The sequence below is a fragment of the Rhincodon typus genome, chromosome 14, assembly GCF_021869965.1.
Source record: "Rhincodon typus isolate 14 chromosome 14, sRhiTyp1.1, whole genome shotgun sequence".
NCBI classification, from domain to species: domain Eukaryota; kingdom Metazoa; phylum Chordata; class Chondrichthyes; order Orectolobiformes; family Rhincodontidae; genus Rhincodon; species Rhincodon typus.
This window is the reverse complement of record NC_063345.1, coordinates 67,341,831-67,358,482: the sequence shown is the minus strand read 5'-3', so window position 1 is coordinate 67,358,482 and position 16,652 is coordinate 67,341,831. Positions and strand designations below refer to the sequence as shown.

At 41.3% G+C, this 16,652-nt stretch overlaps 1 protein-coding gene and 1 pseudogene across 1 annotated transcript; both read left to right on the top strand.

Annotated features, from left to right (window-relative positions):
- The first annotated feature begins 907 nt into the window (after positions 1-907).
- Positions 908-2,675, top strand: LOC125484797 (annotated as a pseudogene).
- A 401-nt stretch (positions 2,676-3,076) lies between these two features.
- On the top strand, positions 3,077-14,910 carry LOC109936450 (interferon-inducible GTPase 5-like). Its single transcript, XM_048604957.1, has 2 exons — positions 3,077-3,108; positions 13,617-14,910. The coding sequence occupies exons 1-2, from the start codon at positions 3,077-3,079 to the stop codon at positions 14,908-14,910; spliced, it is 1,326 nt and encodes a 441-aa protein (XP_048460914.1).
- Positions 14,911-16,652: the final 1,742 nt, after the last annotated feature.

Genomic DNA, 16,652 nt, shown 5'->3' with positions numbered 1-16,652 from the left:
TTGCGCCACAATCAAAAACATGCATATGAATAGCACTGCCTATTTAGAAAATATACCTAGGAATCAAAAATTCAAAGTCTATATTAAAATGAGACAGTTGAGTAATTTTTTAGATTTAAAATCAGAGGTTAGCCATGATAACTATTCTGTCAGAATCAATGAGCCATTCAACATGACCCATGTAGATTGGTGTTGTATTTCTCAGGAATTCAGATTTTCTGAAGCACATAAAAATAGCTCAATTTCTTCTTCCAGCAATTTATTTATAACTGATGTCAAACTACTGAACATATCATTTTCCTGCTATTGACTAGATGTCCTTCTTGAATATTAATAGAACATCTACCCAGCTTTCATGAATAATCTTAGTTAGATTTCAGTAAGCTATTAAATATGCAAACGAGGGACTCAAGTCGTAAGATTTTTTTCCCTTTAAACAACTTTGGTAAATTCTGAAATAAGATTTGAAAGTACTCAAGAAGCTCAGCAGGTCTAGCAGCATTAGTGGAGAGAATAACAAATGTACCATTTCGAGTCCAGTGTGACTCTTCTTTGGAAGAGATCCTTCTTTTGAGCAAGTCCCACCAGACTCAAGACTTTAATCGAACCTCTCTCTCCACGATGTAAAAAGCTCCGGGATGAATTTTCTAGTTTCCTGTTCCTGTCCTCACTCTGATGAAGGATGAATCCTCACACCAGGTTTGTGAGTTATCGGATGGTAAATAAAGTGCTGCCACTCACACTATCTACTTTCCTCTAACAGGAGAAAACTAAACACAACCTAAGACAAAGAAGCGACATCAGGGAAGGAGCTACGAGCCTCTGGCCTCTCCCCCCTTTCTGAGGAGGGCTTTCTTGAGTCATTGGGCAGGCAGACGGGGAAAGCAGTGACAGACAGAGACGGAGGATGGGAGGATCCAGCTCCAGGTTGGTCATGAAACTCCTCGTATTGTATCTTTTCAGTTCCTCCTGCTCCAGCTCAGCCTGTGATTGTAACACATGCCCCTTGCTCAGTGGCATCACTTGTAGTGAGAGTGTGCTTGTTCATGTACCTCCATTAGCCTCCCCTCTTCTTCATCCTTTCAGCTCAGGGGGATTAGTCTCACGAACCAGGGCCCTCAGTTTAGGCTTTGTCCAACCCTCAATCCCCCAAACACATCATTTCACTGATTCTTGCAGAGAACACTGGAGAGACATCCAATTGGTAGAGTTTAGACAGATTGATAACATTTAATGGGGAGGGTTTTGGACAAGCAAATGAGGGGAAGTCGCTACTGATATGAAAAACAGTCAATGTGCTTTCTCTGCTGTTGTAGCTCAGGACACAGATTTAAAGTGTCTAAGGAAGGCTGGTTGGCTTCAAGAACAGACAATCTAGCTGATCATTCATCCCATGATTTGGACATTGCAGTCCATGAATTAGCTGAAACAACCTGTTGCATAACAACAGTTATTGTGCTTCATCACTTTATTCATTTGATGTGAGTGCGAAGGAATGTTTTGACAATGTAACAGCTTGCTGCTGAAATATATATTGATAAAATGCTTCTTTCAGAGATCAGATGGATCAGTCTTCAAACTCCTCATACTTCAGTCTGGCTGAGATTAATGAAATGAAGAATGCCTTTGTAAAACATGGTGTCACAAAGGTTATACCACTGATACAGAAGAAGTTATCTGAGCTGGACAACACAGAGCTGAATATTGCAGTAACAGGAGACTCTGGTGCAGGAAAATCCACCTTCATCAATGCAATGAGAGGGCTTCAGCGAAATGATGAGGAAGCAGCTGAAACTGGGGCCACAGAAACCACAAACATCCCAAACTGCCGCATGTTTGTTTCTGGGATCTGCCAGGAATTGGAACGGCAAGGTTTCCAGCTAATAAATACTGAAGGCAATGAATTTTAAAATATATGATTTCTTCATCATTATCACAGCCTGTCGATTCACAGAAAATGATGTGATACTTGCCAAAGAGATTAAACAGCTGGGGAAGAAATTCTACTTTATTCGATCTAAAATTGATAATGATCTTGATTCAGAGAGAAGAGGAAGAGGAAGATTTAATGAAGTGAACACACTGGAAAAGATCAGGAATGACAGTGTCAGCAAGCTGCAAGAGGCAGGGATCCAATCACCATTTGTGTTCTTGATGTCAGGCTTCAATCTGAATCAGTATGATTTTAATCTGTTAAATAAAGCTCTTGAAGATGATCTTCCAAATATTAAAAGAAGTGTACACATACTGGCTCTTCCAAACTTAAATTCAAAGATTGTGGAGAAGAAAAGGGAAGAGCTAAGGAAACAAATTTGGATGGTAGCAATAGTTTCCGGGACAATCGGAGCATTTTCAGCTCCTGGGCTGTTCTTTGAGTGATACTGATTAACACAATAAAAAAAATCCATGAATGCCTAGGTCTGAACAATGCCTCTCTTCAAAGACTGGCCAACGTTGCAGAAAAACCTGTAGAAAAACTAAAAGCAGTGGTGTCAATTCCCCTAGTTGAGGCAGATATAATTCCCTATATAACAAGAAGAAGAGAGAGGCTCAGGATCAACAGCATATCAGCAGTGGAGATTACCTCTGTCACAATCCCAGTTGTTGCTTCCATCTTTTGCAGCAAGATCATCATACCTTGCAGCCTACAAGCTGTTGAATGCTGCACTGGATGATCTTACAGAGAACGCACAAAGAGTGGTAACAGCTGCAGTTGAAACTGAATCAATCCGGTGAGTCAATGCTCTAGCTGATATCTTAAAGGCTTACAGAAATTACCCTCTGCAATATCCCCTTTTTGTGGAGTCATTCCAGGAAATATTCTATCTACTTCTGGGAAGGAATCCATGCATCAGTTTTGAAGAATGAATTTGCCTGGGCGTAATGTGAAACAAGAGAGAGGGGTATGAAGGTTAAGAGAGCCCCAATCAATTTTACACACACATAGCACCCAGACCATTCCCTTCATTTAACATAGCACCAAAGAAATCTGCCTGCTCCTAGAATTATTGAATCATCCAATACTGCACATGGCCATTCAGCCCTTTGGCCAGAATCGTACAAGCTCCTGAACAAAATGAGCCTTGGTGAGAAAGTTGGGAAAATCAGGTGAGAAGTCCAATGAAGAACTTATTGACACTGAGAACCAAAAGCCCCATTTTCCAACCACATGCTGAATGGTGAGGTGAGATACACACTGGAGAGCAGCAAGAGGCTTGTTAGCAAGCATAATCACTCCTTAACACTCTCATTATTACTTATTCACACCTTATTAAAATGCAGTTTCCCATTCTTCCACCTACCTGATGCAAACTGGATGCAGAGAATTCCTGATGTGAAAGTCTGTGCGGTTGCTGGTGACTCCATCTCACCGCTTGCTCTTCTGGACCTTTGCCTTGAACACACATGATTAATATCTCAGGGTATGCTGCATAGACAGTGACCACAATACCCCACACCCACGTAATTGGCAGTTGGCCCATCCCAGCTTCACCACACCCTCATGGCAGATCTCTGATCCACTTACAGTTTGGTTCTGCATTTTCATTGCAAAGCTGCTGTCTGAGTACAGGCATAGATTTGATCATGGTGCAGCTCAGGGCTGCATGCCAGCTCTTTTAGCTGTCAATCACTTTATGCCTACTTCAAAGGCTCATAGGATCCCTGCCTTGCCTTTTTGCACTCTGCTCCCTCAGCAAGAAAATAAAGATACCTCTGTCTTGCCTTACTTTCCATTGTAGATGCAAAAGCAGGCAGCTTGTCACAGTTGACAGTAGTAATCTATCAAGGGAGTGGTCACAATGCATTGTTGGTGCTATGGTGCCAAGCCCTTGTTACACCTGCCCTGCATACCCGCTGTGTACGCAAAATTTGTCATTTATTGTTGGAGGCTTTCCAGCTAGGGGTGTCAAGGGAGTGGGCCGTGATTGGTCCTGGAGTCCTCTTCATAAAAAGTTAAGGGTTTGGGAGCAGGTTATCAGGGTTAAGTGCTGGGAAATAAATAGTGAGGATTGGAGACAGCATGCTGGGGTGCAGAGAGGATTACTGATGTAGTAAGGGGCAACTCAAAATATAAGTCGAGAGATGATAGAGTCATTGAAGGGAAAGGGAGAGGGATCATTGACAGTCAGCAACATCCAGGTTTCCATGGGGGTGGGGAGGCTGATTATATGCAACTGCATCAGACAGGGAAAATAGTGAGAGACAGAGGAGGAGAACGGGACAAGCCAGCTCTAGGCTGGTCAAGAAACTCCTCGTATTCTGTCATAGGCTCAAAGGTACATAGAAACAGGAGTAGGCCATTCAGCCCACGGAGTCTCCCTACCAGTTAAATTAGATCATGGCTGATCTGCATGATCTCCATGTCATTGTTCTCCAGATTTTAATTGATACCTGTCATGAATATGCTCAATGATTGAGCATCTATGCCTGTCTTGAACAGCAAATTCCAATGATTCAACACCATCTAAATGAAGGAATTCCTCTTCAGCTTAAATTGCCTTCTTCTCTGGAGATTATGTCCCTGGTTTTAGACTCAAATGTCAGGGGAAACATCTTGTATAGATCTAGATATAGGAGGGGTGACTGCGTTCTATCTGATAAAATTCTGATGATGCATGACGGAGTTGATATACTGTATATGTAAATATATATATAGTTACATGTACAATATATCAACTCTATCATGCATCATCAGAATTTCATCAGATATAATGCAGTCACCCCTTCTGCAAAATAAAGTTTCTTCGATTGCTCTTCATAAGACAATCATGCCATTGCAGGATTATTCCGGTGAAGCTCCATTACACTCCATCTATGAAACTATATGGCTGTTTGCAGGGGACTAAGACTGTACACAATATGTCAACTGAGATCCTGAAAAGGCTCGATGGAAGTATATCTTTACTCCTGGTCTCAAATCCCTGTGCAATGAGGGCCCACATTTTTGCCTTCCTAATTGATTGTTGCTGCTGCATGCTAACTTTTATTGACTTGTAAACAAGGACACTGGGTCCCTTTCACCTCTCACCATTTAAAAATACTCTGCTTTTTCTGATTTTTCTTCCAAATTGGAGAACTTTACACTTATTCACATTTATATTCCATTTTAACATCTGTCACTGGGAAAATGTCAAGTCTAATTAATCAAGCAGTCAGCAATGCTTTCTAAAGGGGAAATCATGCCTGACACATTTTATTAGAATTCGTTCAGGTGGCAGCCAGCCAGATAGATCAACAGGAAGCACAAGATATTTTATATTTCAATTTCCAAAAGGTGTGCAATAATGAATCATTCACAGACCCATTTATTAAAAGACCATGGAAATCTTACAATTGGTCTCCACATCCACATCATTTATGTACATTGTGAACAGCATGGATCAAGTAATGATCCTTACCATATCCTACTGGTAAACAGTCTGGTATTTGACAATAATCTATTTATAGCTAATTTCTGCTTTCTGACTATTAACCACTTCTCAGATAGGGTTGTTAAGAAGGCATAAGGTGTGTTAGGTTTTATTGGTAGAGAGATTGAGTTTCGGAGCCATGAGGTCATGTTGCAGCTGTACAAAACTCTGGTGCGGCCACACTTGGAGTATTGCGTACAGTTCTGGTCGCCGCATTATAGGAAGGATGTGGAAGCATTGGAAAGGTGCAGTGGAGATTTACCAGGATGTTGCCTGGTATGGAGGGAAGGTCTTATGAGGAAAGGCTGAGGGTCTTGAGGTTGTTTTCGTTAGAGAGAAGAAGGTTAAGAGGTGACTTGATAGAAACATACAAGATGATCAGAGGATTAGATAGGGTGGACAGTGGGAGCCTTTTTCCTCGGATGGTGATGGCTAGCACAACATAGCTTTAAATTGAGGGGTGATAGATATAGGACAGATGTTAGAGGTAGGTTCTTTACTCAGAGAGTAGTAAGGGCGTGGAATGCCCTGCCTGCAACGGTAGTAGATTCGCCAACTTTAAGGGCATTTAAATGGTCATTGGATAAACATATGGACGATAATGGAATAGTGTAGGTTAGATGGGCTTCAGATTGGTTTCACAGGTCGGCGCAACATCGAGGGCCGAAGGGCCTGTACTGCGCTGTAAGGTTCTAGGTTCTATGTTCTACACTTGTATGTTTTAGCCCAATCCTGTACCTTCTAATTTTATTCACTAACCCGTGTGGGACCTTATCAAAAGGTAGCTGAAAATTCAAATGACTACACCCATTGATTCTCCTGGATCAGTGCTAAAAGTAATAGCCTCAAAGAAACACCAATATGTTTGTCAACAAGATTCCCCCTTCACAAATCTATGTTGACTCTGACTTCTTTTCCAAATGTCCTGTTATGATATCTTTTACATATTTTAACAATGAGTGTTGTCAAACTAACACCTCTGTGGTTTTCCCTCTTCCTCCCTTTGTGAATAGTGGTGTTACATTGCTTTTCTAAGTCTATAGGAACACTTACAGAATCTAAAGAATTTTGACAGTTAATCACCGATACATTCAGTATCCCTCTGGGCATCAGCTTTAGCACTCTCAGATGAAGGCAATCTGACCCAGGAAGTTTATCAGCCTTCAATCAAGTTAACTTTTCCAGCATTACCTCTTTACGAATGCTTATTTCTTTTAGTTCCTCCATTCCACACTTTCTTGGTCGCTTTGTGTTTCTAGGAGATTTTCTGTATCCTCTGTGAAGGCAGACACAGTTTCTCCACCTTGTTCTCCAATCTCCAACTGTAATGTGCCCACATTTGTCCTAGCTAGGCTTTTTTCTATTCAACATGCCTGAAGATGCTTTTGTAGCCCATCTCTAAGTACCTTGCTTGTTTGCATTCATTATTCTCTTTTCACATTTTTAAGTATTTTCTTGGTCCTTTTTCACTGAGTTCTGAATTGCACCCAATTGTCAGGCTCGCAACTTTTTCTTGCATCCTTATAAGCTAATTCCTTCGATCAATTGCAACCTTTTATTTATTTTGTTAACAATGTATGATTTACTCTTCCATTTAGAGTGTTTGTGCCTTACTGAAATGGATATAAGTTGTACATCATTTTTTTTTAAAATACAAGCCACAGCCTGTCATCAAGTCTTTTAGGGATTTTCCCATTCCACCACAACTAAAGGGCTCCTCATGACTTCATAATCTGTTTCTTCAGATCCAAAACCTGAGTTTCAGAATGAGTTTTATTGCATTCAAATCAAATCCAAAATTCCCTCAAATTCGGGTCACTATTTCCAAAAGGCTCCTTTTTAGCAAGATTATTAATTAGCTCTTACACGTTATGCAACCCTTGTCCAAAATAGCCTGATTCCTAGTTGGTTCCTCAATATATTGCTTCTATATACTGTAATACATCATCATTAGCATTACTGCTGTTTGGATTCACCCAGTCTATGTGTAAATTAAAGTGATCTGTTGTTTCTGTATTACCATGTTACATGAGTCAATAGTTTCATGATTTATAGCATGCCCAATATTACCATTACAGTTTGCTAATCAGAGTTGATGGAGTCTGAGCTTTGATCACTGCAACACATCAGGGAGGGAGAGATTTATCTGTGTTTCTGGAGGCAGTCACAGCCTGTAGGTTAAGTACTTCAAATTTGGTCAGTGGTCAGGACCAGGATGGTGCGACTAAAAGTGAGGCAGTCATTCTCTGGATTATTACCCAAGCCATGTGCAAATTTGCATAAAGTAAACAAAATTAAGGAAGTAAATAGGTGGCCAAAGGAATGGTGTGAGTAAGAGGGGTTCCATTTGGCAGGCCCCTAGCATCACTATTTGGACAGAAAGGAATGGTACCATTGGATCAGCCTTCACCTGAACTGATCTGGGACAAGGATCCTAGAGGAAAGGATAAATTGAGTGGTTGCAAGGATTTTAAATTTGTCATAGTGCCATAGAGATGTACAGCACGGAAACAAACCCTTCGGTCTAACACGTCTGTGCTGACCAGATATCATAAATTAATCTGCCATTTGCCAGCATTTGGGCCATATTTCTCTAAACCCTTCCTATTCATATATCCATCCAGATGCCTTTTAAATGTTGTAATTGTACCAGCCTCCAACATTTCCTTTGGCAGGTCATTCCATACACACAGCGCACACTGTATGAAAAATTTGCCCCTTAGATCCCTTTTAAATCTTTCCCCTTTTACCTTGAACATATGCCTCTAGTTTGGACTCCTCTACCTTGGGGCAAAGATTTTAGCTATTCACCCTTTCCATGCCCCTCATGATTTTATAAACCTTTATAAGATCAAACTTCAGCTTCCAATGTTCCAGGGAAATAGTTCCATCCTCTAAAGCTTCTGCCTATAGTTCAAACCCTCGAACGTTGGCAACCTCCTTGTAAATCTTTTTGGAACCTTTATAAGTTTCACAACATTTTTCCAAAAGTAGGGAGACCAGATTCGCACACAGAATTCCAAAAGTGGCCTAACCAATGTCATGTACAACTGCAACATGGCCTCCCAACCCCTATAATCAATCTCCAAACCAATAAAGGCAAGCATACCATATGCCTTTTCCACTACTCTTTCTGTCTGCAACTCCACTTTCAAGGAGCTATGAACCTACACCCAAGGTCTCTGAGCTTGGCAACATTCCCCAAGACCTTACCATTATAAGTCTTGCCGTGATTTGCTTTAACAAAATGCAATACCTCACATTCATCTAAATTAAACTCTACCTGCTACTCTAAGTGGTTAGGAGAGCTTTGGAAAAATGATGAAAGCTTCTAAAGTAATAGGACAGAGAGTGTGGAAAGGGTCAGGAATCTAACTTCAGACAGATTAGGAGACTCCTATGAGAAGGGTGCTGTCAATGCATCGAGGGTGTTGTACTTAAATGCATGCAAAATACAAAACAAATTAAATGAGCTTGTAACTAAGATTCAAATTGGCAGGTACAGTTTTGTGTGTATCACAGAGACATGGATGCAAGGAGATAGGGGCTGTGAACTAAATATCTAAGGATACCTGTATTATCGAAAGGACAGGCAGACAGACAATAGAGACAGAGTTGCCTTGTCAGTAAGAAATTAAATTTAATCAACAACAAGAAATGATACAGTGTGAGAAGATGTAGAATCTTTTTCTCTTTTATTCATCCGGATGTGCGTGCCACTGGCTGGACCAGCATTTATTACCCATTCCGAAGAGTCAACCACATTGCTGTGGATCTGGAGTCACGTGTTGGCTAGACCAGGGAAGGACAATGGATTTCCTTCCCTCAAGGACATTAATGAACCATATGAGTTTTTCCTGACAATTGACAATGGTTTCATGGTTTTAATGGTTTCTTTCAAGATTATTATTGAATTCAAACTCTGCCATCAGCCAGGTAGGTAGAGTTGAGGAACTGCAAAGGAAAAAGAACCGTGTAGAAATTATGTACAGGCTCCTTTGCTGTAGTCAGGATTTGGGGCAGAAAATAACTCAGGAGATAGAAAAGACACGTAAGAAAGGCATTATTACACAAAACATGTGGGACTTCAATATGCAAATGGACTAAAGAAATCAGGTTGGCAACAGATCTTAAGAAAAGGAATTTGTGCAATATCTATGCGATTTCTTTTGGAGCAACTTATGGTACAGCCCACCAGGGAACAGGTAATTATGGATTTGGTGTTATGTAATGAGGCAGACTTGATTAGGGAGCTTAAGATGAAGGAACCTCTCAGAAGCAGTGAGCATAATATGATAGAATTTACCCTTTGGTTTGAGAGGCAGAGTTGGAATCAGATATAACAGTATTACAATTGAGCAAAGCTATCTACAAAGACATAATGGAGGAGCTGGCCAGAGTTAATTAAAAGGGGAATTGAGCAGGGAAGACATTGGAGCAGCAATGACAGGAGTTTCTGGGGGTAATTTGGGAGACACAACAGAAATTCATTCCAAGGAAGGAGAAAAATACTAAGGGGTGAACAAAACAAGGGAAAATGGGCACTGTATAAAAGCAAAAGAAAAAGTGCACATTGTGATGAAAATGAGCAGGAAGCCAGAGGATTGGAAAACTTTTAATAACCAACAGAGGATGTCTGAAAAAAAGCAATAAGTGGAGGGGGGAGGAGAAAGAGAGAGAGGATGAAAAATGAGGGTAAGCTAGCCAGTAATACAAAAGAAGATTGCAAGAGTTTTTAGTTATATAAAAGATGAGTGAGGCAAAAGTTGATATTGGATTGCTTGAAAACGAGACTAGAGAAATCATAATAGGGAACAAAAAAATACTGGAGGACCTGAATGGATGCTTTACATCAGTCTTCATGGTGAAAGACACCAGCAGCATTCTAGAACTTCAAGACAGTCAGGGGTCAGAGCCAAGTGTAGCAGCCATCACTAAGGAAGCTGGGGAAGCTGAAAGGTCTGAAGGTGGATAAATCACCTGAACTGATGGACTATGCCCCAGAGTTCTGAATGCGATAACTGTGGAGATTGTAAAGGCATTGGGTGGTGATATTTCAGGAATGACAGGAGTCAGGGTGGGTCCAAGAAGACTGGAAAATGGCTAAATGTAACACACCTTTTTAAGAAGGGAGGGAAGCAGAAGACAGGAAACTATAGGCTGGTTAGCCTGACCTTGGCCATTGGTAATATTTTGAGTCCATTATTAAGGATGATATTGCAGAGTACTTGGAAGGGCATGGTAAAATAGGGCTGAGTCAGCATGATTTCATCAAGAGGAAGTCATATCCGACAAATCTGTTAGAATTATTTGAAGAGGGAATGAACAAGTTAGATAAACAAGAGCCAGTGGACATGATCTATTTGATAAGCCTTTGTATAAGGTGCTGTGCAGGAGGTTGCTGAGTGAGATAAAAGCCCATGGTGTTAGGGGCCAGGTACTGCCATGGAGAGAGGACTGGCTGACATGCAGATTGAGAGAATAGGGATAAAGGGTCTCTTTTGGATGGCAACTGGTGACTAGTGGAGTTCTGTAAGACTCAATGTTGAGACCACAACTATTTGCACTTTTACATTAACAATCTGGACGAAAGAACATTGTTGCTGAGTTTGCAGATAACACAAAGGCAGAGAGACAGGTAGTGATGAGGGGGCAGAAGGCTGCAGAAGGACTTTGAAAAGCTAGGAGAGTAACAGATGAAATACAATGTGGGAAAGTTAGGTTATGCACTTTGGTAGGAAGAACAGATGCATTAACTATTTTCTAAATGGGGAAAGGCTCCAGAAATCCTTAGGCATCCTATTTCAGGATTCTCATAAGGTTAACATGCAGGTTCAGTTGGCAGTTAGGAAGGCAAATGCAATGTTAGCAATCATTTCAAGATGTCTGGAGCAGGGATGTACTGCTGAGGCTGTATAAGACTCTGATCAGACTGCATTTGGAAGATTGTGAGCAGTTTTGTGCCCTAAATCTAAGGAAGGATGTATTAGCCTTTTAGGGGGTCCAGAAGCAATTCACAAGAATGATCCCTGGAATGAAGAACTTATCATATGAGGAACGGTTGAGGACTCATGGTCTGCACTCCATGGAGATTTGAAAGAGGAGGCGGGAATCTCATTGAAACTTACAGAATACTGAGAGACCTGGATGGATATGGAGAAGATGTTTCTACTAGTAAGAGAGACTAGGACCTGAGGGCAAAGCCTCAGAGTGAAGGGCCATCCCCTTAGAAGTGGGGAGGCAGATGGCCTAGTGGTACTATCGTTGGACAGTTAACCCAGAGACTCTCTGGAGACCTGGGTTGGAATTGGCAGATGGTGAATTCAATAAAAATCTGGAATTAAGAGTACAATGATGATAATGAATCCACTGTTGATTGTCAGGAAGAACCCATCTGGTCACTAATGTCCTTCAGGGAAGGAAACTGCTGTCCTTACCTAGTCTGGCCTACATGTGACACTAGACCCACAGCAATGTGGTTGACTCTTAACTGCCCGCTGGGCAATAAATATTGCCTGGCCAGCCATACCCTCATCCTGTGAATAAATAAAGAAAAACAAAGATGAGGGGGAATTTCTTCAATCAGAGGTAGGGAATCTGTGGAACTCATTGCCATAGGAGGCTGCGGAGGCCAAAATATAAAGTGTATTTAAGATGCAGATAGGTTTTTGATTCGTCAAGGAATCAAGGGTTACAATGAGTAAGCAGGAGAATGGGGTTGACAAACGTATCAGCCATGGTTGAATGATGGAGCAGTCCTAATGGCCTAATTCTGCTCCTATATCTTATCATCTTAAGTCTTATGGTGGCCAATAAACAACTCCCACCAATGTTCACTGTTATGCATCCAAACTGATTTTACATTTTGCTCCTTTGATCTAAGATCTTCTCTTAGTAATTTAATGATTTCATTTCTTAGCAAAAGTTTTTGCTTGTCCTTACTAAATCCCAAATATCCTTGAATATTCACCTTCTGAGTTTAGTCACCGTGAAGCCACATCTCTGTAATAGAAATTAAATCATACCCATTTACCTCAAATTGTACAGTCAAATTATTAACCTTTTTGTGAATGCTGCACAGCTAACATTCAGATGCAGTAGCTTTAATTCAGACTTTGTTTTAATTATTCTTTATTCTGATCCTATTTGGTGCTTGCCATTGCTACCTGTCTTCTATTTTTGCCTTTGACTTTTCTAATTTTTTACCATTTCACTTCTGTCAAATCTGAGCTCCTTCTCAGCTTCCCATTTCCCTTCCATGAACCTGGCTCTGACTGCAGTCCTCCAAGGAGCCAGTGCCCTCACCAAGCTAGAAAACCAATTAGCAAGTGGAACTTTAGGGTTCTCTTCCTGGTTCTCTTGGATTTTTTGATAGTCACCCATTTCCTTTCTGTCTGCAGTGTAACTACCTCTCTGAACATGCTACCCACCCTTGTTATCAGCCTCATGGATACATCATAGTGACTCTAGATGCCAATCAAACTGCAAAATCCAGACCTCAGGTTTCTGTGGCTGGTTACATCACCTGCACATATGGTTGGCTATGTCACTGGCAGCATCCATGTCTTCTCACATGCAACAGGACCCACACAACATGTGACCAAGCTGTCTTGCCATGCCTGAACTAAACTGTTTCTTCAGCTTCTTCTACTAGAATACAAACTATCAATGCAACACATTACATTTGCTCAATGTTGCTCATAAAGAAAGTATACTGGCATTCATACAGCTCCTGTATTCTATTAAACTCTCCCTTTCTTCAGTCCTTCAACAGGAAGAAGAATCTTCAACAGCCAAGGACCTTAGTTTAGGCCTTAACCAATCGTCCCTTTACTTGATCCATCAAAACACTTGAACCTCACAAACATCAGTTGAGAACCATCCCCTTGGGAGGGCTTAGATAGACTGAAGGAAGGTGATTCACAGACTGGTGAAGAAAAACTTGAGGTGTGGAGATAAACATTTGGTTGCTACTGTCTAGAGACAGAGACGCAGAGGATATGATTTTTCTCAAATTTGGTAGCTATGAACCGAAACACAAGGGGTCCATCAGTAAGAGGGATGATGGCCGTTCACCACTTTGCTGATGGTAAGACCTTGTGTACAAATTGGGCATCACACTCAGCTACATTTAAAACAATGATTGCATTTTAACAATCAATGAGAAATTAAGTGTGTTAGGAGGTTCTGAAAATTTCAAAAAAGGATTATTTTAAACATATTTTCTTCCAAAGATCAAGGAGGTGAACCTTCAGATTGTTTGGAAAATCAAACAGTGGAATCTTCAAACTCTTCATTCTTCACTGAGGAAGAGCTTAACAAACTGAAATCTGATTATGAAACGGGTGGAGTGGAAATGGTTAAAAAAGTGTTACAGCAGAAAGTAACTGAGCTGGACAAGACAGCACTTAATGTTGCAGTGACAGGAGAAACGGGTGCAGGGAAATCTTCCTTCATCAATGCGATGAGAGGACTTCAGATCGATGATGAGGGAGCAGCTGAAGTTGGTAACAGAGAAACCACAAAGGAGCCAACCGGATACAAACATCCTCCCAACCTGCCAAATGTTTGTTTCTGGGATCTGCCAGGAATTGGGACCAAAAAATTCCCAGCGAATAAATACCTGAAGGAAATGAAATTTAAGAAATATGATTTCTTCATCATCATCTCACACTGTCGATTCAAAGAAAATGACACAAAATTTGCCAAAGAGATTAAACGGCTTGGGAAGAATTTCTATTTTGTTCGATCTAAAATCGATAATGATCTTGATTCAAAGAGAAGGGGAGGGGGGAAATTTAATGAAGAGGAAGAACTGGTGAAGATCAGGAAGGACTGTGTCAGCAAGCTGCAACAGGCAGGGATCCCAAAACCCAGTGTGTTCCTGATTTCAAACTTGGATCTGCATCTGTATGATCTTAGTCTGTTAAATAAAGCTCTTGAAGGTGACCTTCCATGTATAAAGAAAAGTGTGTACATGCTGGCCCTTCCAAATTTAAACTCAGACATTGTGGAGAAGAAAAGGAAAGAGCTAAAGAAACGAGTCTGGATGTTGGCGACGCTTTCTGGTGTAATCGGGGCAGTGCCAGTTCCTGGAGTCTCCCTTGCTAGTGACATCAGCATACTGATTGGCGGAATAATACATTTCCGTCAATGTCTGGGTCTGAATGATTCTGATCTTGAAAGACTGGCCAAAAGGGCAGGGAAATCTGTGGAGGATCTGAAAGCAGTGATAACAACTTCCCTGGTCGGGGGGGAGATAATTCCCGATGTCATAAACAGATTGGCCTGGGGTGTTGCTGCTGTCACCATCTCAGCAATTGAGCTCGCCCTTGACATCATCCCAGTGGTTGGTTCCATCTTTGGAGCAGGGTCATCGTTCCTTATGACATACAAACTGCTGAATGCTGTGCTGCATGATCTTGCAGAGAATGCACAGAGAGTGGTGACAGCTGCATTTAGGTCCGAAAATCATCCAAACCAAACATCAGTACAGTGAGTGAATGCTCTAGTTGATGGATAAATGAGATCTAACCCTAAACACTGCTGAAAGTCTACTCTTAAAATATTCCTTTGTGACTGAACTCATTTGTGAAAATATTCTTCCCTCAGGTCAGGGAAGTGTTATTACAGAACAATATCTTCTGGATGGCTTTTTCTACATGTATTATAAGGAGGATTTTAAGAGTCTAATTAACTTCACGTGTTCCCTGCACACAGCCTGCCCCTACATTAAATACAAAATGTTGCCCTCTGCTGGAATTATCCAGCACAGGATATATCCATTCAGCCCACCATTCCTATGGTTAGAAATATCTGTGTGTCCATAATGACAGTGATGGATTCACTTGCAATGTTCAGCCCATTCTCTGTCATGCCCTCTTTTGAAATGTAACAAAAGCATTATTACTGAAATGGACTCCTACAGGTTATGCAGAAAGACAACCACTGGGAATGTGTTTCATTTTTGATTGTAAGTAATTTTCACATTGGCCTCTTTTTCCACCTTTTGGCTATCATTCACGTGATATTTTAAACCTAATAGGTGATCAGGTTAACAGACCCAGCATAGACCAATCCCAATAGAAAGCCTTATCAAGAGGAAGCTTATTTTCCAATGCTACTAAACCCATCAGCACATTCAGTGTACATCCCACTCACCTGGTATTAGAACAGTCGTTGCATGAAGCAGAGAATGCCATAAAAGGATTCAGTTCTCTGCAGATCTGGATACGTGATATCAAAATATGGATGAAGGCACTGGATAAAGTAAAGGCTATGGGCCTTGTCAATCTACCAGCAACACTACTGAAGACTTCGCTCCAGAACCTGCCAAGATACTATCAAACAGCACTTGCTCAACAATTAACCTGGTCTCTGACGCTAAGTTCAGGTTCTTCCAGGCCCACTCAGCCTGTGACTTCATGACAGCTTTGCTCCGAACATAAACGGAAGAGTTGAACTGCACAGGTGAGGTGAGAGAGACTGCACTTGGCAGCAAGGTCCCACATCTCACTACCAGTGACTCAGGATTTGGTGCAATCCTAATGCAGCAAGGACAGTGGGTTGCATTTGATTCCAGGAAATTAGCACAAATTGAACCATTATGCTTGAATGGATAAAGAGTGCCTAGCCATTTTATTTGCTTTTGAACATCTTCATCAATACCTACTTCTGGGAGCATAATAATCTTCGGGGCTGACCACAAGCAACTTCAAAGCAATTTCCAAAATATGCCACTATCTGCTCCAAAGAATGTTACTCAAAATACAGAGGTACCATCTGGACATGATAGGCAGACGTGATGTTAAGAGCAGCCTTCCAAACGTAGAAAGGAGAGGATACTAGAGTCTTAAAGCAGCATTTATCGATAGACTGCAATTTCTATGGAAACAGACCCTTCGGCCCAACTCGCCCATGCCTACCAGGCATCCCAATCTGACCTAGACCAATGTGCCAGCATTTGGCCCATAAAAAGTTACAACGAGGTCCTTGTTAAACTTCTCCCTCTCACCTTAAACCTTGATGGCGCCACTGGCAGGGTAGGCAGCATTTGGGGCCACTGAGCTTGTCTGCTGCCCAGCACCAGCACAGCCACAAGCTTCTTTCACCTTTTCTTTCTTCTTTTCTCTTTCACCTTCATCTTCTTTTTTGCGGTGATGGCAAAAGAACACAGTGCCGGTGGGATCAGGCATTAAGGTGCCTGAACAAATTCAGGGTCAGTTCAAATAAGCGGGACAA

Bases quoted from the DNA above. Each gene is read 5' to 3' on its own strand.
- LOC109936450 (XM_048604957.1), top strand. From the start codon at position 3,077: ATGAGCCTTGGTGAGAAAGTTGGGAAAATCAG. The intron at 3,109-13,616 runs GTGAGAAGTCCA...ATTTCAAAAAAG, and splicing joins GAGAAAGTTGGGAAAATCAG to GATTATTTTAAACATATTTT.